The sequence below is a fragment of the Salvelinus alpinus genome, chromosome 9 (assembly GCF_045679555.1).
Source record: "Salvelinus alpinus chromosome 9, SLU_Salpinus.1, whole genome shotgun sequence".
Taxonomy (NCBI): domain Eukaryota; kingdom Metazoa; phylum Chordata; class Actinopteri; order Salmoniformes; family Salmonidae; genus Salvelinus; species Salvelinus alpinus.
In genome coordinates, this window is record NC_092094.1 from 9,527,859 (window position 1) to 9,555,165 (window position 27,307).

The 27,307-nt window shown below is 44.4% G+C and overlaps 1 protein-coding gene across 6 annotated transcripts in view; it reads right to left on the minus strand.

The window, feature by feature from the left end:
* Positions 1-1,177: 1,177 nt before the first annotated feature.
* The window catches only part of LOC139584255 (coiled-coil domain-containing protein 136-like), a 54,115-nt gene continuing 27,985 nt past the window's right edge, over positions 1,178-27,307 (minus strand). For 5 of the 6 annotated variants that reach the window (XM_071415879.1, XM_071415878.1, XM_071415882.1 and 2 more), the window contains 10 exons: positions 26,743-26,885; positions 25,350-25,503; positions 20,111-20,185; positions 14,719-14,819; positions 13,730-13,931; positions 11,563-11,665; positions 9,881-10,157; positions 7,322-7,453; positions 5,898-6,010; positions 1,178-4,190 (listed from right to left, as the gene is read on the minus strand). In XM_071415879.1, the coding sequence (XP_071271980.1) occupies positions 4,178-4,190; positions 5,898-6,010; positions 7,322-7,453; positions 9,881-10,157; positions 11,563-11,665; positions 13,730-13,931; positions 14,719-14,819; positions 20,111-20,185; positions 25,350-25,503; positions 26,743-26,832 (1,260 nt within the window). In that variant the 5' untranslated portion in view covers positions 26,833-26,885 and the 3' untranslated portion in view covers positions 1,178-4,177. The remainder of the gene's footprint in view (positions 4,191-5,897; positions 6,011-7,321; positions 7,454-9,880; positions 10,158-11,562; positions 11,666-13,729; positions 13,932-14,718; positions 14,820-20,110; positions 20,186-25,349; positions 25,504-26,742; positions 26,886-27,307) is intronic. The other variant, XR_011676741.1, reaches the window with a different exon arrangement.

Sequence of the window (27,307 nt, forward strand, 5' to 3'; positions counted from 1 at the left end):
TCAGGTGTACCACTGTTGAGTCGTCAGCGAACTTGATGATTAAGTTGTAGATGTGCGTGTCTACGCAGTCATGGGTGAACAGGGAGTACAGAAGGTGGCTGAGCACACACCCCTGTGGGGGCCCCGTGTTGAAGATCAGCGTGGCACAGGTGTTGTTGCATACCTTCACCACTTGGGGAACCAGATAAAACTAGCTGAAACGACCCACCTACGATACCCCACATGGCTGCTTCTTGTCATTGTTGTTACCTATCTGGCCTTTCAAAATCATAACAAAGCATGGCTTCTAGCCCCATTGATATGTTTTTGTCATTTAGCAGACGCGTTTATCCAATCAACGACTTACAGGAGCAATTAGGGTTAAGTGCCTTGCTCAAGAGCACATTGACAGATGTTTCACGTAGTCGGGTTAGGGATTCGAAGCACTGACCTTTCGGCTAATGTTCTTAACCGCTAGACTACCTGCCACCACTTTCGTGACATTGTCAGCCATCCCATCAATATTTGCATGTTTATATATTGTACATACAGTATCACTGACACGTACAGTGCTAAGAGTGATTATATTTTATTTTTCAAATAATTTACTGTTCAAAATATACCTCCAGGTAACAAAATAGCCATGACTACTATATAATATACCTCCAGGTAACAACATAGCCACGACTACTATATAATATACCTCCAGGTAACAACATAGCCATGACTACTATATAATATACCTCCAGGTAACAACATAGCCACGACTACTATATAATATACCTACAGGTAACAACATAGCCACGGCTACTATATAATATACCTCCAGGTAACAACATAGCCATGACTACTATATATTCAAAACAACAAAGTCAAAGGGAACAAAACGCAAGCAGCAAACTGAGAACCATAATATAAAGGCTCATAACTCACGTAAACACAGTGGTGTTTGTTTTGAAGAACAGGTTTAATAATCTTAAACAATCATGTTCAGGTTAAAGCAACGTTTATATGAACTAAAGTTCAGGAAGTTTAGCAGCAGAAAGATATTTGGTAGAGGAGGTGTTACTGCTTCTCTCTAGGTTTGATTCCATCCTTGTCTGTGAAGATGTAGGAACTTGAATGAAAACAAACTGTTGTCTGTTGTTAGATGTCCCACAACTAAATTCAAGATTCATTTGTGAACAGAGGATCAGTATTGATTTTGGCGGTCTGTTTATTTTAGCATACTTATACTGGGAACTAACACCTAAAACAACCTCTACCTGCATGCACTGACTACTCATCCAAACATAGAGGTATTGAAAACACTTATCAACATTGGTTCTCTTAATAAACCCACCATAAATACACTTTTACATAATTTGGCTATGAATATATACACTGCTCTCTCAAAATAGACTTTCTACAAAGCTATTACAAATGGAGATTTTGGTCATATTTCTCTCCCACGTTAGTCTATACCACTTCTGAATCTACAACAAATATAAAGTAAAACAGAAACTTGATATTAAACATAAATAAACATTTTAACTTTTCTCTTAGACTATATATAGCATGCCTTGTCAACTCTAAAGTAGCTAGACTTTTACTGTGTCACAAAATTTCCCAGTTTGTTAAACAGATAATTTAAAACGTTTAAAATGCTGTCTCGTTTTTGTGACAAATTGAACTGTTCAATCCAGACACATTTAGAATTTGCCAAAAAAACGATTGACATAATTGACATAACAATCCAATTTCAAGAATGCATTCTGCAATCAAACTTGTTTAGCTGCCTCATGGTCTACCAATCTTCTGTCCCCCACACACAGGCATATCATCACGTACGACCAGACACAGCACAAATATAAATATCCTATCTATGGTATGTTCACAAGCATCATTCAACTATGGAATGCTGACTGTCAACATTCTCTAGCTGTGTACCTGGAGAAGAAGAAAAAAATCAATTTTAATGACATTTCAGAACATGTGGAAAGACCAACCCAAGCCAAGAAAATCCATCCCCCTTATAAAAAACACATTCCTTTCTCTCCACATTTAAGAAAGTGTTAGTAGGTAAAAAGTACAGAAACAACTCAGTTATGAACAGTGTGTACATTAGGTATTTTGAGACATTCACAAGCTCAAGGTTAAATACTCGCTGTCCTTTGTCTGTTGTATGAATAGCTGCTACAGTATATTCAAAAACATAGATCACGCTATCGAAACATGACACAGAGGTCATATACAGTTAATGTGTTGCTGTACGAAACATATCCATAATATACAGTTAATGTGTTGCTGTACAAAACATATCCATAATATACAGTTAATGTATCCATAAATCCACACATCCATAAAGCATATTGGGTTAGGAGTGCTGATCTAGGGTCAGTCCTCCCCGCCCCCGTCCCCGTCCATGTGATCTTGTTCATTATGATCCCAAAGTTCAAACTGATCCAAGATCAGAACTCCTACTATGAGACTCTTTAAAAAAAAAATATGGGCCCAGACTTCACGGGTGAACTGGTGAACTCATCAAAGGCATATCAGGGACAGTGTGGCCGTGCTTGGCATGTGAGCTGACTCATGTAGTCTGGGATGTGGAAGAAGAAGAAAATACAGGCAGGGCGTGCTAACTGTGGTTGACATATTTTGGGTGGTTAATTATACAGTCACTGTATGACAACGCAGGCAGAAGCCATGCATGCTTTACCCACGGCACACCTGGCTTCAAATACTGTGTCCTACTCTTTCAAATGCTTTGAGTGTTTTCTTTAGACTGCCTGGAGTGACAAATGGGTGGGGTTTCCAGTTTGGGGACTATTATTTTGGTCCATTAAATCAGGAAGCTCAATCAAACACAGATAAGGTATTTGAAATGATTTCAGACTGGTATTTCAACCCAAGTCTGTCTGACGGTGCACTAAGTTAAGTTCAGTAAATAAAAGAAGTGACTGTGACTGTGGACAAAAATAGCTAGGACACTCGTATGTGGGTGAGATGGTTGGTTAAACATAGACTTGAAACACCGGGCTAGGATTGACAGCTGCATTAGGGACAGCTGCTAGACTAGCACACATATCTCCCATACACTTCCCCCTTTAATGAGGACACCATAACAAATAGGCATTTACACAACTCTGAAAACCCAGATTAAACATCCTCACTAATAACAGATTCACTGTAGGTAGGACATCTGGAATGATCATTGGATTTTTCAGTAAATGTAAATTGATGAGTAAATATTTTAGAGCGTATGCTTTATAAATTAACTATTGCCTTTAAACATTTTTTTTGGGGGAAAGCATCTGTCGCTCTAGACTAGAACTCTATACTAGGTCTTCATTATTAATTTAATTCTAATTGAGAAAAATCCCCATGGTTTGAGCTATTCACAAGACACGGGCACAGACATGAAATTATTTAATGTATTCGACATATTCCTTTAAATAATGAATTACACGTGTAGATATAACTATATTTTCAGAAAGATTCTACTAGGACTTATTTACAACATCATATGGACTTTATTTATTTATTTAACCTCATTTATTTATTTAAGGGTTTTAATTCAGCAAATGTGCAAGGTGCAGAGGTGGTTCTTGTTAAAAGATGACCAATCAATTAACATATTAATAAATACATTTAGTAAAATACAAGATGAGAGTTGTATAAGAGTAGTATAAGACATTTAAACTCAGGACCAATTGAGTCCCATAGTCAAGACCCGTGAGACAGACAGAGAGACAGGGACAGAATGAGATGCCACAGGGGCAGAACCAGCTAGATTTATGCGGGAAGGTACTATCCAATTAAATGTAAGTATCCACACTATGTTCTCAGCTTCACGAAGACCTGTGTCCCCCAGAACAGGAGAGAAAAGGAGTCCATCTTTTCCATCAGAACTATGAGCACTCTTATCTCCTGTTTTCTGAAGTTTTCCTTTTCAAGATGCTCCTGTTTTCTGAACAGTTGTCATCTAAATATCCTCTTCCTAGCGATGAATTAGAGGAATGGCGTGTGATCTGTTGTTCGTCCCAGATCGATGTGATAAGGGGGTTGGGATGGAGGGTAGTTGTCTATAAGCAGACATTACCGTCTTTGTCGGTATAACTCGTTACTGATCTGCTCAACATTGGGCCTCTCAACAAGCTAGCCACGATCAGAAGCACAGCTGTTGCCGCGGTGACAGTCAGAATAGGGTTCCGTTCTATATCCCACCCCTGAGGACGCAGAGAGAGAAGTCAGAGGTAGCATTTAGAGAGGTAAGCACACTTACTGTGAGACACACACACACACACACACACACACACACACACACACACACACACACACACACACACACACACACACACACACACACACACACACACACACACACACACACACAAGCACTTAGTCCACTCATTAAATACACTCAGACACATTTTGGACATAGAAAAGAGTCAAAATATCAAACACTAATCGAGCAGTGATGTCATACTAGAGAGTACTGTATGAAACGGCCCACCTGTCCCATGTCTGTCACCCAAAAATAATTGGTATGTTTTATGCGTGTGCTGTATGTCTCATGATAAATGTGACTTTGTAATTGGAAGTCTCTAGCTAGCAATTATCCAATTATACAAAAGTGTATTGCCACTCCTAGGTCAATTCTCAGGACCTGATCAAACCAAAACTCTGTTGACCTTTCCTGCAGTCGAATGATCAAAGTGACCTCTAGTGGCCTCATGGGTGGAATGTCATTCATATTTTTCATAATTTTATAATTAATAAACTATTTTTTTTTTTTTTGCTGAAATCTGGTGTATCTTTATCAAACGGTTTTGTTGTATTTCAGTCATCTGTGATGTATACTGAACAAAAATATAAATGCAACATGCAACAATTTCAAAGATTATACTGAGTTACAGTTCATATAAGGAAATCAGTCAATTGCAATATATTCATTACACCCTAATCGATGGATTTCACATGACTGGGCAGGGCGCAGCCATAGGTGGGCCTGGGAGGGCATTGGCCCACCCACTTGGCCCACCCACCGCCAGCCAATCAGAATACGTTTTTCCTCACAAAAGGGCTTTATTACAGACAGAAATACTTCTAAGCACCCGCGACCCCCTCCTCAGACGATCTTGCAGGTGAAGAAGCCAGATGTGGAGGTCCTGGGCTGGCGTTGTTACATGTACTGCAACGTTGGAGGCGGTTTATGGTAGAGAAATTAACATTAAATTCTCTGGCAACAGCTCTGGCGGACATTCCTGCAGTCAGCATGCCAATCGCACCCTCAAAACTTGAGACATCTGTGGCATAGTGTTGTGTTACAAAACTGCACATTTTAGAGTGACCTTTTATTGTCCCCAGCACAAGGTGTACCTGTGTAATGATCATGCTGTTTAATCAGCTTATTAATATGCCACACCTGTCAGGTGGATGGATTATCTTGGCAAAGGAGAAATGCTCACTAACAGGGATGTAAACAAATTTGTGCACAACATTTGAGAGAAATACGTTTTTTGTTCATGTGGAACATTTATGCAAACTTTTATTTTAGCTCATGGAAAATGGGACCAACACTTTACATGTTGCGTTTATATTTTTGTTCAGTATATATATATATATTGGGATGCAAACTCAAAATGGAATAAATCTCAACTCTATATCTGACATGGTACAACCCATAACCATGTGTGTGAGGTGTTCACATTTGTTTCAAAGTAGATTTCTTAAAGACTACCAAGAAACACTCTGGTTGACCCTGATTTAGCCCACTGCAGTAAAAGGTTAATCTGTAAGAAAGGCCCTGAGGCTTTAAGAATACTTTACTTGACTACCTAATTTTACTTTACTGAACTACGTACAGTAATATCTATATGTTAGATGCGTAGCCAAAGTGCAGACGACCGACAGAGAAGTATCCTTCCTCCTACCTTGCTTTCTGTGACGCCAGCTCGGACAACCAGCACCAAACCACTCCCAATATTATAATTATTCCTATGAAGGGGATGGAGAGAACAGGAGACTCAGACGAATGGATATAGCTCTGGATGAAGGGAAGAAAACGAGGGACAGGTGGATGGAGATGGAGGGAGGAATGGAGAGAACAAAATAATAAATGAGTGGAGGGCAGAAACGTTGACATATGGACACCACAAAATCACACAAATAACTCAGAAACGAAACGTGATATGGCATAAAGGGGGAGGGAAGTCATGGCATGGACTTAGACGGACGGACTGAGAGAGAGAGATAGATAGATAGGATGTATCCACATACTTTAAGTCATGTAGTGTAAATTCAAAGATTTGAAGAATGTAAGTACAGTGTGTATGTGCTTATATGTGGCTGAAATTGTCTGTGGTGGCAAAATAAACAACAATGAAAAATGGAACATAGTGACACAGAACAAGATGTTGAAAACCTCCTAACTCTATCTTCATTCATTTCCCATGTCCACGTTAAACACATACAAAGCATGTGGACGTATAGCACCAAGCACAGGGACATTATTTGTAGACTGAGACAGAGTAGGGACAGGCAGACAGTTTGACACCAAGCACAGGGACATTATTTGTAGACTGAGACAGAGTAGGGACAGGCAGACAGTTTGACACCAAGCACAGGGACATTATTTGTAGACTGAGACAGAGTAGGGACAGGCAGACAGTTTGACACCAAGCACAGGGACATTATTTGTAGACTGAGACAGAGTAGGGACAGGCAGACAGTTTGACACCAAGCACAGGGACATTATTTGTAGACTGAGACAGAGTAAGGACAGGCAGACAGTTTGACACCAAGCACAGGGACATTATGTGTAGACTGAGACAGAGTAGGGACAGGCAGACAGTTTGACACCAAGCACGGGGACAGTTGGTGTTGCCACAGGGAGGGCATTACACAGACAAAGTGGAAGGCAGTTTGCAGTGCCAGACAGAGATCACAGCTCTCAAGCATGATCTGACAGTTAATGTCAGCTTATATCAAACATATTATAATATGCAGTCAATTAGATATATAAATACATACATTATATGAATATATATGTGAATATATATATATTTTACAGTATCTACACACATAACACATGGAATCAACAGACACAGAATGAGTGTGATGTGTTTTCTACAAACATGTTCAAGTTTCCGCAAATGAAAACAAGAAATACAGCAAACACAAGGGCAAAAAATCTCAAGCAGAGAAATGTGGAAGTCAGAAAACAGTCAGAAACCGTCAGAACGGACACCATACGCCCAAAAGCCTTGCAATAGATTTGCAATATACTAATAATATTAATTCCTATCACTATGGTGACCCCTGTGACCCCTGACCTCTAACCCCAGTGTGATCTCACCTGCCCCCCTCCAGCCAGCCGCTCCAACTCAGCCTTGCAGCGCAGTAGCTCCTCCTCCATCCCCGCCCTCTCCCTCTGGCTGCAGTCATATAGCACCTGTAGCTCCCTCAGCTCGGTCTTCAAACCGTCACACTGAGGGAGACAGAGTAGAGCAAACTATCTAATAATCATTGAATAATCACCTAAATGAAAGCTAGACAGTCAGGGAGCATCGAAAATTCAAAAAACACTGGATAGAGGACATATTTTTTCAAACATTTTAGGGTGAGGAAATATATAACCAATTTTCAGTGCGACTCACCCCTGGATCAATCCATCACATTTCTTTAAAAATGGGGCTGAAGTGGAGCGGGTCGAGATCTTTGGTCTGATTCTAAATGTGAGAATTTTTGGTTACAACCGCAGTGTCTTTGTGACATGCTGAACAGACCGGACACGTCGCGTGCGCGAGCCTCGCAAAATACATTTAGAAATCCACGTTATTCAATTATTGCACCCACATTGCTCGCACGAGCCAACGAGCGTCTGCGATGCCAAGGGCTAAAATAGATCTCCTTTCTATTTCTGACGCAGATCGCGCTGGAATTCCTGCCTCTCCCATCTCCTCATTGGTTTATAGAAGCAGGTACCCACGTGCCATCTCCTCATTGGTTATACCCATGTGGGTGATTGAAAGACTAACTGTTTTGCCGGTTGTCATGGTAATACTATGAAAGTGTAGATGCGATCACCATATAAGTTTTAAGATGAAAAAGCCTGGAAGGAGGAGAGATGACTAGAAACGATTCGTTTGTCTGTTTTATGTGTGGATTAATTGTCGGAGTAGAGAACCTTGTGCATTTCAGGTAAAATAACAACTCAATGTTTATATCCCAGGACAAATTAGCTAGTAACAGCAAGCTAGCTAAATAGGACAAATTAGTTAGCAAGTGCAAGCTAACTAGCTAAATTGCCATACATGTTTAATGCTTTTCGACCTGTCCACAAATGAATGTCATTGGTTCAGAGTTTGTTTTGATATTTTAACCTGCGTATCGTGATTGCGTTTGGTGTAGGGGGACAAAATACATTTATGCACGATAGCGCTCGATGGCGTACGCACGCAGCCGGTTTGGGTTCCGTGTTAGACGCAGAGTAGGTGAACGGATGATCTCCACATGTGTAGTCCCGAGATGACCTGGACCTGGACGCCACAATTCCCCCGACCTCAAACCAAATTAGATGGATTGGGATGAATTGGACCGCAGAGTGAAGGAAAGCAGCCAACAAGTGCTCAGCATATGTGGGAACTCCTTAAAGACTGTTGGAAAAGCATTCCTCATGAAGCTGGTTGAGAGAATGCCAAGAATGTGCAAAACTGTCATCAAGGCTAAGGGTGGCTACTTTGAAGAATCTCAAATATAAAATAAATTTTGATTTGTTTAACACTTTGTTTTCTACATGATTCCATATGTGTTATTTCATAGTTGTAATGTCTTCACTATTATTCTACAATGTAGAAAATATAAAAATAAAGAAAAACCCTTGAATGAGTAGGTGTGTCCAAACTACTGACTGGTACTGTATATACTAGGCGGTGTCAGAGGAAGGCCCAAAAAATTGTAAAAGATCCAGTCACCCAAGTCATAGACTGTTCTCTCTGCTACCACACGGCAAGAAGTACCGAAGCGCCAAGTCTAGGACCAAAAGGCTCCTTAACAGCTTCTACCCCCAAGCCATAAGACTGCTGAACAATTAATCAAATGGCCACCCGGTCTATTTACATTGACCCCCCCTATGTTTTTACACTGCTGCTACTCGCTGTTTATTATCTATACATAGTCACTTTACAAATTACCTCGACTAACTTGTACCCTCGCACATTGTCTCGGTACCCCCAGTATACAGCCTCATTATTGTTATGTAATTTTTTTTAACTTTAGTTTATTTAGTAAATATTTCTTAACTCTATTTCTTGAAATGCGTTGTTGGTGAAGGGCTTGCCAGGAAGCATTTCACAGTAAGGTCTACACTTGTTGTATTCGGGCGAAAATGTGACAAATACAATTTGATTTGATTTATTAACAAAGCCCTTTTTACATCCACAGATGTCACGAAGAGCTTTAACAGTCACCTGGGTTATACCTCAAAGAGCAAGCAGAAGGACAATGGCAAATGAACACTCCCTGGAAAGATCACTTGTGGAACACCTCAGAACACCTCAGAACGTTGTGAACGTTATGTAAACAGCAGGCCAGGTCAGTGCATTGTGTTGTGTTGTCCATTACTGCAGTACCTAAAAATAAGTATTAGCCACTTGTGTGACAGGGTAGTCTGTGATTGGCCAGCTGCTTCTCTGATGTTTTATTTTGCTACTGTGCTATGTGTGGTGTGTGAGTCACTCAATATAGTTCTAAATGTGGGAGTGGGAGTCACACTTTTCTGTGCCACAATGACCCACCTAAAACCTCCTTGAACCACCTAATGGTTTCTTGCCCAGCACAGCAGAAATTCAGTTGGCATCAATGACTACTGTACCACCACTGTATCTTCTAATCATCTTCATCTTATGTAGCGTACCTGTCTCTGTACCAGTGAGGCCTTCTCCTCAGCTTGTTTCAGCTGGTCCCTCAGTGAGACGATCTCCCCAAATCCTCCATTCCAGCCGGTGGGGGTCATGAGCTTCCCGTCGAACGAGATGTTCTTCTGAATGGACACGTCCTTCAGGCGGCAGTTGGTGCCCGTTGACTGGCAGTCTGCCATGGTCATGTAGCTCTCAGCCATGCCCCCCATCTCTGTGCCCACTCCAATCCCAGTGTCCTCCCCATCCTCCTTCAGGGACAGGTGGCTGTTGGAACTGGGATGGAGAGAGAGGAGACAAGAAAATGACAAATGTATAAAGTGAATGAAAATGAACAAGAAGAACAATAACAAGAAGAACAAAAACAAGAAGTTCAAGAAAATCAAGAAGAACCAACATTTTTTTATTTTAAAAAGAAGAACAAGATCAACAAGAAAAAATAGAATAAGAAGATCAAGAACAAGAAGATCAATATCAAGAAGATCAAGAAGAAAAACAAGAAGATCAACAGGATCAACAAGAAGAACAATAACAAGGAGAAAAAGAAGAACAACAACAAGAAAATGAATCTCAAGAAGATAAAGAAGAACAAGAAGAACAATAACAATAACAATAACAACAACAACAAGAACAACAACAACAAGAACAACAAGAACAACAAGAAGAACAATGACAAGAAGAACAACAAGAACAACAAGAACAATGACAAGAAGAACAATAACAAGAACAAGAACAAGAACAAGAACAACAACAACAAGAACAACAACAAGAACAACAACAAGAACAACAACAACAAGAACAAGAAGAACAAGAAGAACAATAACAAGAAGAACAATAACAAGAACAATAAGAAGAACAATAACAATAACAAGAAGAACAACAAGAAGAACAAGAAGACAATAACAAGAAGAACATTAACAAGAACAATAACAAGAACAATAACAAGAAGAACAACAACAAGAACAACAACAAGAACAACAACAAGAAGAACAAGAAGAACAATAACAAGAAGAACAAGATGAACAACAAGAACAACAAGAACAATAACAAGAAGAACAACAACAACAACAACAACAACAACAACAACAAGAACAATAACAAGAAGAACAAGAAGAACAATAACAAGAAGAACAAGAAGAACAACAACAAGAACAATAACAAGAACAATAACAAGAAGAACAAGAAGAACAATAACAAGAAGAACAACAACAAGAACAACAAGAAGAACAATAACAAGAAGAACAGTAACAAGAACAATAACAAGAAGAACAATAACAAGAAGAACAATAACAAGAACAACAACAACAAGAACAATAACAAGAACAATAACAAGAACAACAACAAGAACAACAACAAGAACAACAACAAGAACAATAACACGAAGAACAATAGCAAGAAGAACAACAACAAGAACAATAACAAGAAGAACAATAACAAGAAGAACAACAACAAGAACAATAACCAGAAGAACAATAACAAGAAGAACAAGATGAACAACAAGAACAACAAGAACAATAACAAGAAGAAAAAGAAGAACAATAACAAGAAGAACAATAACACGAAGAACAACAACAAGAACAAGAACAATAACAAGAAGAACAAGAAGAATGACAAGAAACACAACAAGAATGACAAGAAACACAAGAACAATTTAAAGAAAAACAAGAAGAACAAGAAAAACCTCTGTAGCTGTAGTCTCTCAGTCAGACGTCTGTTGTCATTCTTCAATGTCTCACACTCCTCCCTCAACGTGACACACTCCTGCTTCAGTGTTTCTACGTCTCCTGAATACACAGGACATGTACAGGAGTCAGCACAGGACCATCATACCCCAGGGTCGTGTTCATTAGGTACGACCCAGGAGAAAATGGTCTGACACAGAGTGAAATGGGGAGGTACTAGCAACACATCCTCCACAGGTTCAGCCACAGGTAAACACTTTGCCGGTTTACATAAAGTATCAACTCTGAGTCTATACTCATGTGGCCTACCCCTCAAAACTATTCATCCTGTTGTACATGCCCATGCACCTTATAAATAGTCAAGAGACACAATGAGAGACTCAGAAAGACAAAGACCTGGTGTGTGTCTACCTAACGTCAGACTGGAATGTGACAGCTATAAACCTGTGACCCAAACCTACGGGTGTAAAGTACTTAAGTAAAAATAATTTAAAGTACTACTTAAGTAGTTTTTGGGGTATCTGTACTTTACTATTTATATTTTTGACAACTTTTACTTATACTTCACTATATTCCTTAAGAACTGTATTTACTTTTTACTTCATATATTTTTCTTAATACTCAAATGTGCTCATTACATTCTGAATGTTTAACAGGACAGGAAAAGGGCCCAATTCACACACTTCTCAAGTTAACCTCCCTGGTCATCCCTACTGCCTCTGATCTGGAGGACTCACTAAACACAAATGCTTTGTTTGTAAATGATGTCTGAGTGTTGGAGTGTTCCTCAGGCAATCAAAAATAAATACATACTAATAATGGTACCGTCTAGTTTGCTTAATATAAGGAATTTGAAATGATTTATACTTTTACTTTTGATACTTAAGTACATTTAAAACCAAATTCTTTTAGACTTTTACTCAAGTAATATTTTACTGGGTGACTTCCACTTTTACTTGAGTCATTTTCTATGAAGGCATCTTCACTTTTACTCAAGGTTGACAATTGGGCACTTTTTCCACCACTGCCCAAACCCTACCGACTCTGCCACACCTGGGCTGTGCTGTCTAGGCATCTATACTGATAACATTATGACACGTATGCATCAGATGCTGGTTGTGATATTGCTGGTTGCATCATAGTTAGCAGAGGCAAACTGGCCATCTGGCATTTCAGGAAAATGCCAGACGGCTGGTCCATTTTTTTGCCCAGTGGGCCTGTATAACTTGGTTTTGTACGCAAACTGATGATTATCTGGCTAATAATGGCGGACTCAAGTAAAAGAAAAATGGGCCGGTGTGGGGGCTTCAAGGAGACAAATGGGCTAGTGTGTTAGAAATGCCAGGGCCAATTTCTGGTCCCAGTCTGCCCCTGATGGTTAGCATCTCACTGTCAAACACATAAATCAAGGCTGGGGTTTAATAAAATGGGTTGAGGAAAAGGCTGCAGCATTACAAAAGTGTTTTACACCCCACCGCTTGCTCTCTCATAGTGAGCTGCAGGGGTGGTGGTGGTGGGGGAGAGGGTGTGTGTTCGGGATACCAGAAAGGTGATGTCACACTGAGTTAGTCAGGGAATGAGGCATTGGGGGAGGCACAGTGACATCAGGGACTCTCTCCCAGTACATGACATCACTGCTGTGCTCTTGTAGAGAGGGTTAGGGTGTGACTCAGGGAAGGATGGCTTTACACAAGCTGTTTGCTGATGTTGCTTTGACCTGGCTGCTGGACATGAGATCAGTGAAATGTACTGTGATGACCTTCCCAGATTTCATCTTGCCACGTGGTGATCTCCAGCTCCTACTTCTGTCTATCTCCTCTCCTCCCTCCTCTCTCTCTCCTGTCCTCCCTCTCCTCTCCCCACCTCCTCCCCACCTCCTCCCCTCTCTCCAACCTCTCCTCATTCCTCTCTCTCTCCTGTCCTCCCCCTCCTCTCCCCACCTCCTCCCCTCTCCCTCTCCCTCTCCTGTCCCTCTTCTCTTCTCCCCACCTCCTCCCCACCTCCTCCCCTCTCTCCCACCTCTCCTCCTCCACTCTCTCTCAGCTCTCCTGTCCTCCTCCCCTCTCACCTCCTCTCCTTCTTCCCTTTCTCTCACTTCCTCTCCTCTCTCTCTCCTGTCCTCTCCTCCCCCTCCTCTCCCCACCACTTCCCCTAAAGCTCTCTCACCTCCTCTCCTCTCCTCCTCTCTCCTCTGACTCTTCATGCTGATCTCGGCACGGAGCGTGGTGATCTCCAGCTCGTACTCCTGTGTCTCCTCGTTGAGCCTCCCCAGCTCGGCCTGATGGCGACAAAGCTCCTCCTGTAGGGAGGCGATGTCGTTCTCCCTCTCAGCCGCCGACTCCTCCGCCGCCTGCTGCAGCAGTAGCACCTGTAATGAATTAATTAATACATCAATCTCAGCAGCAGCACCTTCAACACAAGCAAGGAACAGTCACGAACTCACCATCCCTAGAACTCGCAGAGAACACATACATACTTCTGGAACTAGTAACGTAAAGCATCCTAAAGTAAAGTGGAATAGCTTAAAGTAAAGTGGAATAGCTCTTAAAGTAAAGTGGAATAGCTTAAAGTAAAGTGGAATAGCTCTTAAAGTAAAGTGGAATAGCTCTTAAAGTAAAGTGGAATAGCTTAAAGTAAAGTGGAATAGCTCTTAAAGTAAAGTGGAATAGCTCTTAAAGTAAAGTGGAATAGCTCTTAAAGTAAAGTGGAATAGCTCTTAAAGTAAAGTGGAATAGCTTAAAGTAAAGTGGAATAGCTCTTAAAGTAAAGTGGAATAGCTCTTAAAGTAAAGTGGAATAGCTCTTAAAGTAAAGTGGAATAGCTCTTAAAGTAAAGTGGAATAGCTCTTAAAGTAAAGTGGAATAGCTTAACGTAAAGTGGAATAGCTCTTAAAGTAAAGTGGAATAGCTTAAAGTAAAGTGGAATAGCTTAAAGTAAAGTGGAATAGCTCTTAATGTAAAGTGGAATAGCTCTTAAAGTAAAGTGGAATAGCTTAAAGGAAAGTGGAATAGTTCTTAAAGTAAAGTGGAATAGCTCTTAAAGTAAAGTGGAATAGTTTAAAGTAAAGTGGAATAGCTTAAAGTAAAGTGGAATAGCTCTTAAAGTAAAGTCACCTTAATGTGAAATATTACAAGGAAAGTAAAGTAAAGCAGCACCTCCTCCTGGGCCAGGCGTAGCTCCTCCTGGGCCTCAGTCAGTTCGCTCTTTTTCTCCTCCTCCAGAGAGTCAATCTCCTCCTGTACCGAACGCAACTGGGCTACAGGGGAGGACACGCACAAACAAACAGGAACAGGGGTTTAGGTGGCTGTCGTTACGACAGTGTTTCTCAAAACTCTCCTTCGGGTACCTCGGCTGTTCCACTTGATCTATTTCCAATCTAGCACACCTGATTCAACTTATCAACAAATCATCAAACCCACACCTGATTCAACTATTCAACTAATCTTTCAAACAGACACCTGATTCAACTATTCAACTAATCATCAAACAGACACCTGATTCAACTATTCATCAAACCCACAGCCGATTCAACTATTCATCAAACCCACATCTGATTCAACTAATCATCAAACCTGATTCAACTGTTCATCAAACTCAAACCTGATTCAACTAATCATCAAACCTGATTCAACTAATCATCAAACCTGATTAAACTATTCATCAAACCCATATCGTTACGACAGTGTTTCTCAAAACTCTCCTTCAGGTACCTCGGCTGTTCCGCTTGATCTATTTCCGATCTAGCACACCTGATTCAACTTATCAACAAATCATCAAACCCACACCTGATTCAACTTATCAACAAATCATCAAACCCACACCTGATTCAACTATTCAACTAATCCTCAAATCCAAAACCTGATTCAACTATTCATCAAACCCACACCTGATTCAACTATTCATCAAACCTGATTCAACTAATCATCAAACCCACACCTGATTCAACTAATCATCAAACCCACACCTGATTCAACTAATCATCAAACCCACACCTGACATGCAGTCTTTGTGTTAAAGTTAGCATGACATGCAGTCTCTGTGTTAAAGTTAGCATGACATGCAGTCTCTGTGTTAATGTTAGCATGATATGCAGTCTCTGTGTTAAAGTTAGCATGACATGCAGTCTCTGTGTTAACGTTAGCATGACATGCAGTCTCTGTGTTAAAGATAGCATGACATGCAGTTTCTGTGTTAAAGTTAGCATGACATGCAGTCTCTGTGTTAAAGTTAGCATGATATGCAGTCTCTGTGTTAAAGTTAGCATGACATGCAGTCTCTGTGTTAAAGTTAGCATGACATGCAGTCTCTGTGTTAAAGTTAGCATGACATGCAGTCTCTGTGTTAAAGTTAGCATGACATGCAGTCTCTGTGTTAACGTTAGCATGATATGCAGTCTCTGTGTTAAAGTTAGCATGACATGCAGTTTCTGTGTTAAAGTTAGCATGACATGCAGTCTCTGTGTTAAAGTTAGCATGACATGCAGTCTCTGTGTTAAAGTTAGCATGATATGCAGTCTCTGTGTTAACGTTAGCATGACATGCAGTCTCTGTGTTAAAGTTAGCATGACATGCAGTCTCTGTGTTAAAGTTAGCATGACATGCAGTCTCTGTGTTAAAGTTAGCATGACATGCAGTCTCTGTGTTAAAGTTAGCATGACATGCAGTTTCTGTGTTAAAGTTAGCATGACATGTATTCGTGTCGTCGATCACGATGGTACATATTACAGTACATGACGCTTCAGTATTTCAGTATTATGGAAATAACCCTGGTGTAGAAATTATAATTATTTAGCTAATAATTGTGGGACCTAGAAAAAAAATGGGCCAGTGCGGGGGCCTCGAGGAGAATAGAAATGTACACAGGTAGTATCACATTTTCGCTCCACAGGTAGTATCACATTTTAATTTCATTTCATTACAGTACAACGGTTTGATTTGTTTGATCGTAGCTAGCTACATAGCTAGCTACATAGCCGTCTTTGTATCAAAGATAATTGTGTAGTCTAGAGCGATTTTCTAGGTTAGCTAGCCAGCTATTGTCGTTCTTTTAACGCAACGTAACGTAATCAACACTGCTAGCTAGCCAGCTAGCCCCCGAATAGCAGCACTGTAGATACTATTACACTCAACGGAACGACTTGATTAGTGTAGTGTCAACAACGCAGCCACTGCCAGCTAGCCTACAAAGTCAACAACTGCCAGCTAGCCTACAAAGTCAACAACGCAGCCACTGCCAGCTAGCCTACTTCAGCAGTACTGTATCATCTTAATCATTTTAGTCAATAAGATTCTTGCTACGTAAGCTTAACTTTCTGAACATTCGAGACGCGTAGTCCACTTGCCACTCCAATCTCCTTTGCATTAGCGTAGTCTCTTCTGTAGCCTGTCAACTATGTGTCTGTCTATCCCTGTTCTCTCCTCTCTGCACAGACCATACAAACGCTCCACACCGCGTGGCATCGGCCACCCTAATCTGCTGGTCCCAGCGCGCACGACCCACGTGGAGTTCCAGGTCTCCGGTAGCCTCTGGAACTGCCGATCTGCGGCCAACAAGGCAGAGTTCATCTCAGCCTATGCCTCCCTCCAGTCCCTCGACTTCTTGGCACTGACGGAAACATGGATCACCACAGATAACACTGCTACTCCTACTGCTCTCTCTTCGTCCGCCCACGTGTTCTCGCACACCCCGAGAGCTTCTGGTCAGCGGGGTGGTGGCACCGGGATCCTCATCTCTCCCAAGTGGTCATTCTCTCTTTCTCCCCTTACCCATCTGTCTATCGCCTCCTTTGAATTCCATGCTGTCACAGTTACCAGCCCTTTCAAGCTTAACATCCTTATCATTTATCGCCCTCCAGGTTCCCTCGGAGAGTTCATCAATGAGCTCGATGCCTTGATTAGCTCCTTTCCTGAGGACGGCTCACCTCTCACAGTTCTGGGCGACTTCAACCTCCCCACGTCTACCTTTGACTCATTCCTCTCTGCCTCCTTCTTTCCACTCCTCTCCTCTTTTGACCTCACCCTCTCACCTTCCCCCCCTACTCACAAGGCAGGCAATACGCTCTACCTCATCTTTACTAGATGCTGTTCTTCCACTAACCTCATTGCAACTCCCCTCCAAGTCTCCGACCACTACCTTGTATCCTTTTCCCTCTCGCTCTCATCCAACACTTCCCACACTGCCCCTACTCGGATGGTATCGCGCCGTCCCAACCTTCGCTCTCTCTCCCCCGCTACCCTCTCCTCTTCCATCCTATCATCTCTTCCCTCTGCTCAAACCTTCTCCAACCTATCTCCTGATTCTGCCTCCTCAACCCTCCTCTCCTCCCTTTCTGCATCCTTTGACTCTCTATGTCCCCTATCCTCCAGGCCGGCTCGGTCCTCCCCTCCCGCTCCGTGGCTCAACGACTCATTGCGAGCTCACAGAACAGGGCTCCGGGCAGCCGAGCGGAAATGGAGGAAAACTCGCCTCCCTGCGGACCTGGCATCCTTTCACTCCCTCCTCTCTACATTTTCCTCTTCTGTCTCTGCTGCTAAAGCCACTTTCTACCACTCTAAATTCCAAGCATCTGCCTCTAACCCTAGGAAGCTCTTTGCCACCTTCTCCTCCCTCCTGAATCCTCCTCCCCCTCCCCCCCCCTCCTCCCTCTCTGCAGATGACTTCGTCAACCATTTTGAAAAGAAGGTCGACGACATCCGATCCTCGTTTGCTAAGTCAAACGACACCGCTGGTTCTGCTCACACTGCCCTACCCTGTGCTCTGACCTCTTTCTCCCCTCTCTCTCCAGATGAAATCTCGCGTCTTGTGACGGCCGGCCGCCCAACAACCTGCCCGCTTGACCCTATCCCCTCCTCTCTTCTCCAGACCATTTCCGGAGACCTTCTCCCTTACCTCACCTCGCTCATCAACTCATCCCTGACCGCTGGCTACGTCCCTTCCGTCTTCAAGAGAGCGAGAGTTGCACCCCTTCTGAAAAAACCTACACTCGATCCCTCCGATGTCAACAACTACAGACCAGTATCCCTTCTTTCTTTTCTCTCCAAAACTCTTGAACGTGCCGTCCTTGGCCAGCTCTCCCGCTATCTCTCTCAGAATGACCTTCTTGATCCAAATCAGTCAGGTTTCAAGACTAGTCATTCAACTGAGACTGCTCTTCTCTGTATCACGGAGGCGCTCCGCACTGCTAAAGCTAACTCTCTCTCCTCTGCTCTCATCCTTCTAGACCTATCGGCTGCCTTCGATACTGTGAACCATCAGATCCTCCTCTCCACCCTCTCCGAGTTGGGCATCTCCGGCGCGGCCCACGCTTGGATTGCGTCCTACCTGACAGGTCGCTCCTACCAGGTGGCGTGGCGAGAATCTGTCTCCTCACCACGTGCTCTCACCACTGGTGTCCCCCAGGGCTCTGTTCTAGGCCCTCTCCTATTCTCGCTATACACCAAGTCACTTGGCTCTGTCATAACCTCACATGGTCTCTCCTATCATTGCTATGCAGACGACACACAACTAATCTTCTCCTTTCCCCCTTCTGATGACCAGGTGGCGAATCGCATCTCTGCATGTCTGGCAGACATATCAGTGTGGATGACGGATCACCACCTCAAGCTGAACCTCGGCAAGACGGAGCTGCTCTTCCTCCCGGGGAAGGACTGCCCGTTCCATGATCTCGCCATCACGGTTGACAACTCCATTGTGTCCTCCTCCCAGAGCGCTAAGAACCTTGGCGTGATCCTGGACAACACCCTGTCGTTCTCAACTAACATCAAGGCGGTGGCCCGTTCCTGTAGGTTCATGCTCTACAACATCCGCAGAGTACGACCCTGCCTCACACAGGAAGCGGCGCAGGTCCTAATCCAGGCACTTGTCATCTCCCGTCTGGATTACTGCAACTCGCTGTTGGCTGGGCTCCCTGCCTGTGCCATTAAACCCCTACAACTCATCCAGAACGCCGCAGCCCGTCTGGTGTTCAACCTTCCCAAGTTCTCTCACGTCACCCCGCTCCTCCGCTCTCTCCACTGGCTTCCAGTTGAAGCTCGCATCCGCTACAAGACCATGGTGCTTGCCTACGGAGCTGTGAGGGGAACGGCACCTCAGTACCTCCAGGCTCTGATCAGGCCCTACACCCAAACAAGGGCACTGCGTTCATCCACCTCTGGCCTGCTCGCCTCCCTACCACTGAGGAAGTACAGTTCCCGCTCAGCCCAGTCAAAACTGTTCGCTGCTCTGGCCCCCCAATGGTGGAACAAACTCCCTCACGACGCCAGGACAGCGGAGTCAATCACCACCTTCCGGAGACACCTGAAACCCCACCTCTTTAAGGAATACCTAGGATAGGATAAAGTAATCCTTCTCACCCCCCCCCCCCCCCCCTTAAAAGATTTAGATGCACTATTGTAAAGTGGCTGTTCCACTGGATGTCATAAGGTGAATGCACCAATTTGTAAGTCGCTCTGGATAAGAGCGTCTGCTAAATGACTTAAATGTAAATGTAAATGTAAATTTAATGAAATGCACATTTAGTCAGAGGGCCTACATGGCTGCAGACAGTACCTTGCAGGTTGTGGACCTGTCGTGCGAAGGCTTCTGCCTGATGAGCACTGGTCAAACGCTCATCCTCCAATAGACCTGTATGGGGCAGAGAGAGAGAGAGAGAGAGAGAGAGAGAGAGAGAGAGAGAGAGAGAGAGAGAGAGAGAGAGAGAGAGAGAGAGAGAGAGAGAGAGAGAGAGAGAGAGAGAGAGAGAGAGAGAGAGAGAGAGAGAGAGAGAGAGAGAGAGAGAGAGAGGGAGAGAGAGAGAGAGAGAGAGAGAGGGCGAGCAAGCGAGAGAGAGAGAGGCGAGAAAGAGAGAGAAATGAGAGAGCAAGAGAGAGCGAAAGAGAGCAAGAGAGAGAAAGGAGAGAGAGAGAGCAAGAGAGAGAGAGAAATGAGAGCAAGACAGAGAGAGAGAAAAATGAGAGAGAGCGAGAGCGAGAGAGAGAGAGAAAGGAGAGAGAGCGAAAGGAGAGAGAGCGAAAGGAGAGAGAGAGAGAGAGAGAGAGAGAGAGAGAGAGAGAGAGAGAGAGAGAGAGAGAGAGAGAGAAAGGAGAGAGGGGTGTGTGGGAGAAAGAGTGGAAGTCAGTGTGATAGCAGAAGCCTATAATAACAGAACTGTCAAAGTTGGTCACATTTTGTAGGTTGTAAAAGTCTAGTCCTGTTTGCTAGACAGGTGACATTTCTGAAGCATCTATGTTGGCCTTTATAAAGGGTTCAGGAAGGCTTCCATCCACCCCGCTGGTCTAGTTACTAAGCCTTGAGGTTTTATACCCATGTACAGTGACCATACAGTAGCAAATCACTCTACAGTGACATTCTATGCGAGGACCTAAGTTAGGACCTCCTCTCCACACCTCAGCCTTGATTTGGTGGTCACCATGGATACCTAGAGGCATGGAGAGGCCTCCCCGACGGGGAACAGCTGTAGTGGGTGGCGTGAAGCGGTGTGTGTGTGTGTTTGTGTGCATGTGTGTCAGCAGTGGGCCTGAAGAACAGCTGAGCATGCCTGGTGGGTGGGGCCCAATGGGAGTATCCCAGACTTCCCGTCCCCAGCGAACGGGGAGTGATGACATCACAATGCGGTCTAGGACACCCCATCCCCTGAATGTGTCAGAGAGACAAGGGGGGATCATAAGCCTGCTCCTTAAAATCCCAGTGACCTCTGTGACCAGGCCGCTGATAGGTTGAGAAGGCATTCAGGTTGCTAGGGGGACACCTGACAGCTCCAGGTTGCTAGGGGGACACCTGACAGCCCTTCTGCCTGTTCAGGTCAGAGCCTCCTGAGGCTCTATCCAAGGGGACATGTGTAACAGAATGCGTGGACAGAAGTGAGTTGGTGTTACAATTGTTGTTAGTGGTTGCTATGCGTTATACAGTCCTTTACTAAACTCAGCAATAAAAAGAAACGTCCTCTCACTGTCAACTGTGTTTATTTTCAGCAAACTTAACATGTGTAAGTATTTGTACGAACATAACAAAAATCTACAACTGAGACATAAACTGAACAAGTTCCACAGACATGTGAATAACAGAAATGGAATAATGTGTCCCTGAACAAAGATGGGGTCAAAATCAAAAGTAACAGTCAGTATCTGGTGTGGCCACCAGCTGCATTAAGTACTGCAGTGCATCTCCTCCTCATGGACTGCACCAGATTTGCCAGTTCTTGCTGTGAGATGTTACCCGACTCTTCCACCTGCAAGTTCCCAGACATTTCTGGGGGGAATTCTGGCCCAAGCCCTCACCCTCCGATCCAACAGGTCCCAGACGTGCTCAATGGGATTGAGATCCGGGCTTTTCGCTGGCCATAGCAGAACACTGACATTCCTGTCTTGCAGGAAATCACGCACAGAACGAGCAGTATGGCTGGTGGCATTGTCATGCTGGAGGGTCATGTCAGGATGAGCCTGCAGGAAGGGTACCACATGAGGGAGGAGGATGTCTTCCCTGTAACGCACAGCATTGAGATTGCCTGCAATGACAACAAGCTCAGTCCGATGATGCTGTGACACACCGCCCCAGACCATGATGGACCCTCCACCTCCAAATCGATCCCGCTCCAGAGAACAAGCCTCGGTGTAACGCTCATTCCTTCGACGATAAACGCGAATCCGACCATCACCCCTGGTGAGACAAAACAGTGACTCGTCAGTGAAGAGCACTTTTTTCCAGTCCTGTCTGGTTCAACTACGGTGGGTTTGTGCCCATAGGCGACGTTGTTGCCGGTGATGTCTGGTGAAGGCCTGCCATACAACAGACCTACAAGCCCTCAGCCCAGCCTCTCTCAGCCTATTGCGGACAGTCTGAGCACTGATGGAGGGATTGTGCGTTCTTGGTGTAACTCGGGCAGTTGTTGTTGCCATCCTGTACCTGTCCTGCAGGTGTGATGTTCGGATGTACCGATCCTGTGCAGGTGTTGTTACACTTGGTCTGCCACTGTGAGGATGATCAGCTGTCCGTCCTGTCTCCCTGTTGAGCTGTCTTAGGCGTCTCACAGTGCAGACATTGCAATTTATTGCCCTGGCCACATCTTCAGTCCTCATGCCTTGCAGCATGCCAAAGGCACATTCACGCAGATGAGCAGGGACCCTGGGCATCTTTCCTTTGGTGTTTTTCAGAGTCAGTAGAAAGGCCTCTTTAGTGTCCTAAGTTTTCATAACTGTGACCTTAATTGCCTACCATCTATAAGACACAGACCAGCCCAACTGGAGAGCCTGTCAGTCACAGACCAGCCCAACTGGAGAGCCTGTCAGTCACAGACCAGCCCAACTGGAGAGCCTGTCAGTCACAGACCAGCCCAACTGGAGAGCCTGTCAGTCACAGACCAGCCCAACTGGAGAGCCTGTCAGTCACAGACCAGCCCAACTGGAGAGCCTGTCAGTCACAGACCAGCCCAACTGGAGAGCCTGTCAGTCACAGACCAGCCCAACTGGAGAGCCTGTCAGTCACAGACCAGCCCAACTGGAGAGCCTGTCAGACACAGACCAGCCCAACTGGAGAGCCTGTCAGTCACAGACCAGCCCAACTGGAGAGCCTGTCAGACACAGACCAGCCCAACTGGAGAGCCTGTCAGTCACAGACCAGCCCAACTGGAGAGCCTGTCAGTCACAGACCAGCCCAACTGGAGAGCCTGTCAGTCACAGACCAGCCCAACTGGAGAGCCTGTCAGACACAGACCAGCCCAACTGGAGAGCCTGTCAGTCACAGACCAGCCCAACTGGAGAGCCTGTCAGTCACAGACCAGCCCAACTGGAGAGCCTGTCAGTCACAGACCAGCCCAACTGGAGAGCCTGTCAGTCACAGACCAGCCCAACTGGAGAGCCTGTCAGTCACAGACCAGCCCAACTGGAGAGCCTGTCAGTCACAGACCAGCCCAACTGGAGAGCCTGTCAGTCACAGACCAGCCCAACTGGAGAGCCTGTCAGTCACAGACCAGCCCAACTGGAGAGCCTGTCAGTCACAGACCAGTCCAACTGGAGAGCCTATCAGTCACAGACCAGCCCAACTGGAGAGCCTGTCAGTCACAGACCAGCCCAACTGGAGAGCCTGTCAGTCACAGACCAGCCCAACTGGAGAGCCTGTCAGTCACAGACCAGCCCAACTGGAGAGCCTGTCAGACACAGACCAGCCCAACTGGAGAGCCTGTCAGTCACAGACCAGCCCAACTGGAGAGCCTGTCAGTCACAGACCAGCCCAACTGGAGAGCCTGTCAGTCACAGACCAGCCCAACTGGAGAGCCTGTCAGTCACAGACCAGCCCAACTGGAGAGCCTGCTAGAATAGACAACTGAGACTGAACTCGGCACTCTAAGTCCCCCAGCATGCATTGAGCTGAGTGTGGACACTATGTCCTCTGTACTAAGGTCTTAGTGTGTTCACTATGTCCTCTGTACTAAGGTCTTAGTGTGGACACTATGTCCTCTGTACTAAGGTCTTAGTGTGTTCACTATGTCCTCTGTACTAAGGTCTTAGTGTGTTCACTATGTCCTCTGTACTAAGGTCTTAGTGTGTTCACTATGTCCTCTGTACTAAGGTCTTAGTGTGGACACTATGTCCTCTGTACTAAGGTCTTAGTGTGTTCACTATGTCCTCTGTACTAAGGTCTTAGTGTGTTCACTATGTCCTCTGTACTAAGGTCTTAGTGTGTTCACTATGTCCTCTGTACTAAGGTCTTAGTGTGGACACTATGTCATCTGTACTAAGGTCTTAGTGTGTTCACTTCCTCTGTACTAAGGTCTTAGTGTGTTCACTATGTCCTCTGTACTAAGGTCTTAGTGTGTTCACTATGTCCTCAGTACTTAGGTCTTAGTGTGTTCACTATGTCCTCAGTACTAAGGTCTTAGTGTGTTCACTATGTCCTCAGTACTTAGGTCTTAGTGTGTTCACTATGTCCTCAGTACTAAGGTCTTAGTGTGTTCACTATGTCCTCGGTACTCAGGTCTTAGTGTGTTCACTATGTCATCTGTACTAAGGTCTTAGTGTGTTCACTATGTCCTCTGTACTAAGGTCTTAGTGTGTTCACTATGTCCTCAGTACTCAGGTCTTAGTGTGTTCACTATGTCCTCAGTACTAAGGTCTTAGTGTGTTCACTATGTCCTCTGTACTAAGGTCTTAGTGTGTTCACTATGTCCTCTGTACTAAGGTCTTAGTGTGTTCACTATGTCCTCAGTACTAAGGTCTTAGTGTGTTCACTATGTCCTCTGTACTAAGGTCTTAGTGTGTTCACTATGTCCTCTGTACTAAGGTCTTAGTGTGTTCACTATGTCCTCTGTACTAAGGTCTTAGTGTGTTCACTATGTCCTCTGTACTAAGGTCTTAGTGTGTTCACTATGTCCTCAGTACTAAGGTCTTAGTGTGTTCACTATGTCCTCTGTACTAAGGTCTTAGTGTGTTCACTATGTCCTCTGTACTAAGGTCTTAGTGTGTTCATTATGTCCTCAGTACTAAGGTCTTAGTGTGTTCACTATGTCCTCTGTACTAAGGTCTTAGTATGTTCACTATGTCCTCTGTACTAAGGTCTTAGTGTGTTCATTATGTCCTCAGTCAGTCTTAGTCAGTTTGACTAGCTCATAATTTCCAGAATGATGATGCAGCTCTCTATTCAGGGACTATGAGGAACTGATCCTGTCTGAGATAAACATTTACAAAGAACCGAGGACAGACCTGGAGATCTCAGGGGAGATAACGGGAACGTAGCATGGCACTGCTAATGCACCACAGATAACTAGCTAGCGGTTTCACGTGGACTTCTCGCTTACCCTGCAGCTCGTGGAAAGCCTCCTGGTGTTTGTTGGATATCTCCCTGGCCCCTTCTAACTCCAGGAGGAGCTGCAGCACCTGACTCCTCAACTCCTCCAGCTCCTGCTCCTCAGACAGAGGCTCCAGCTGCTCCCTCCTACCCTTCTCCTCCTCCTAGTTAGAGATATATACATTGTTATAAATTCGGTGGTTCGAGCCCTGAATGCTGATTGGTTGAAAGCCATGGTATATCAGACCGTATACCACGGGCATGACAAAACATTTATTTTTACTGCTTTAATTACGTTGGTAACCATTTTATAATAGCAATAAGGCACCTCAGGTGTATGTGATATACAGCCAATATACCACGGCTAAGGGCTGTTCGTTCGCACGACGCAACGCGGAGTGCCTGGATACAGCTCTTAGCCGGGGTACCCTCTCGGGCCTTATTGGTTAATTAGATAGGTAAGAAGTAAGTAAGCCTTGTCTGAGCTAGAAAGACCCATAGTTAGACAGGTACTTTGTTAATCCCTGAGGAGAAATGTCCTTTAAAAAAAGCAGCAGATTAAAAACAAGGGTAAAAGATATACATGAAATATACATGAAATATACATTAAGATATAGATTAAAACAAGAGTAAAATATATACAGTACAAGGCAAAAAACTGGACACAAAGTCAAGAGCCATAAAGTGTTATAAACATGCCAGATGATTATAAACCACCAAAATATAGCATCAATGAATACCATCCTAAGACAGCATCAATAAATAAAATCGCTCCTCTACCTCCTCCTCCTTCATTTCCACCTCTACGTCCTCCTCCACCTCCTCTACCTCCACCTCCTCCTCCTTCTTCTCCTCCTTCTCTACCTCCTCCTCCTCTACCTCCTCTACCTCCTCCTCCTCTACCTCCTCCTTCTTCTCCTCCACCTCTACGTCCTCCTCCACCTCCTCTACCTCCTCCTCCTCCTTCTTCTCCTCCTTCTCTACCTCCTCCTCCTCCTCCTCTACCTCCTCCTCTACCTCCTCCTTCTTCTCCTCCTCCTCTACCTCCTCACCCTCCTCCTCCTCTACCTCCTCCTCCTCCGCATCTACCTCCTCCTCCTCCTCCTCCTCCTCCTTCTCTACCTCCTCCCCCTCCTCCTCTACCTCCTCCATCTCTACCTCCTCCTCCACCTCCTCCCCCTCCTCCTCTACCTCCTCCTCCTCCTCCTTCTTCTCCTTCTTCTCTACCTCCTCCCCCTCCTCCTCTACCTCCTTCTCCTTCTTCTCCTTCTTCTCCTCCTCCTCCTCCTCCTCCTCTACCTCCTCCTCCTCCTCTACCTCCTCCTCCTCCTCTTCCTCCTCCTCCTCCTCCTCCTCCTCCTCCTCCTCCTCTACCTCAACCTCCTCCTCTACTCCTCCTCTACCTCCTCCTCCTCCTGATATCTGTCCATCATGTCCTTTTCGTTATTCTCCTCCAGCAGTCCTCTCTCCTTGGCGGTGATCTCGTTGTCCATATTGGGGCTCAGACTGGGGCTGCTATGTGGTTTCAGATCTTCACAGGGCTCATCTGAGAAGGAAAGAATGCAGAATTATAGATGGTTCAAAACATATAGTCTACCATGGAAACACAACACCTCTTCAGACCACTCAGCTATAAATTCTCAAGTGCTTTTTATTTTAAGAGCCAGTTTCCCAGACACAGATTGGACTAAAAAGCACTTTGTATGAAGAATCTCAATTGTTTTTTAGTCAGGGAGTATCTACAGGCTTTATCTAATCTTGCTCCTGGAAACCAGCCCCAAGGCTATTATCTTATGTTTACTTTCACAAAAACTGCTTCAGAGATGTCTCTGGGCATGTGCAGCATACAAGAGCGCCATCTAGTGAAACTACTCATACAGTGCAACAGAAATCCATGACTCAACGTCTGTTTTCACAGAGCATGTAGTTTGTTCATACTGACACAAATGGTATAATGCAGGAGGACAA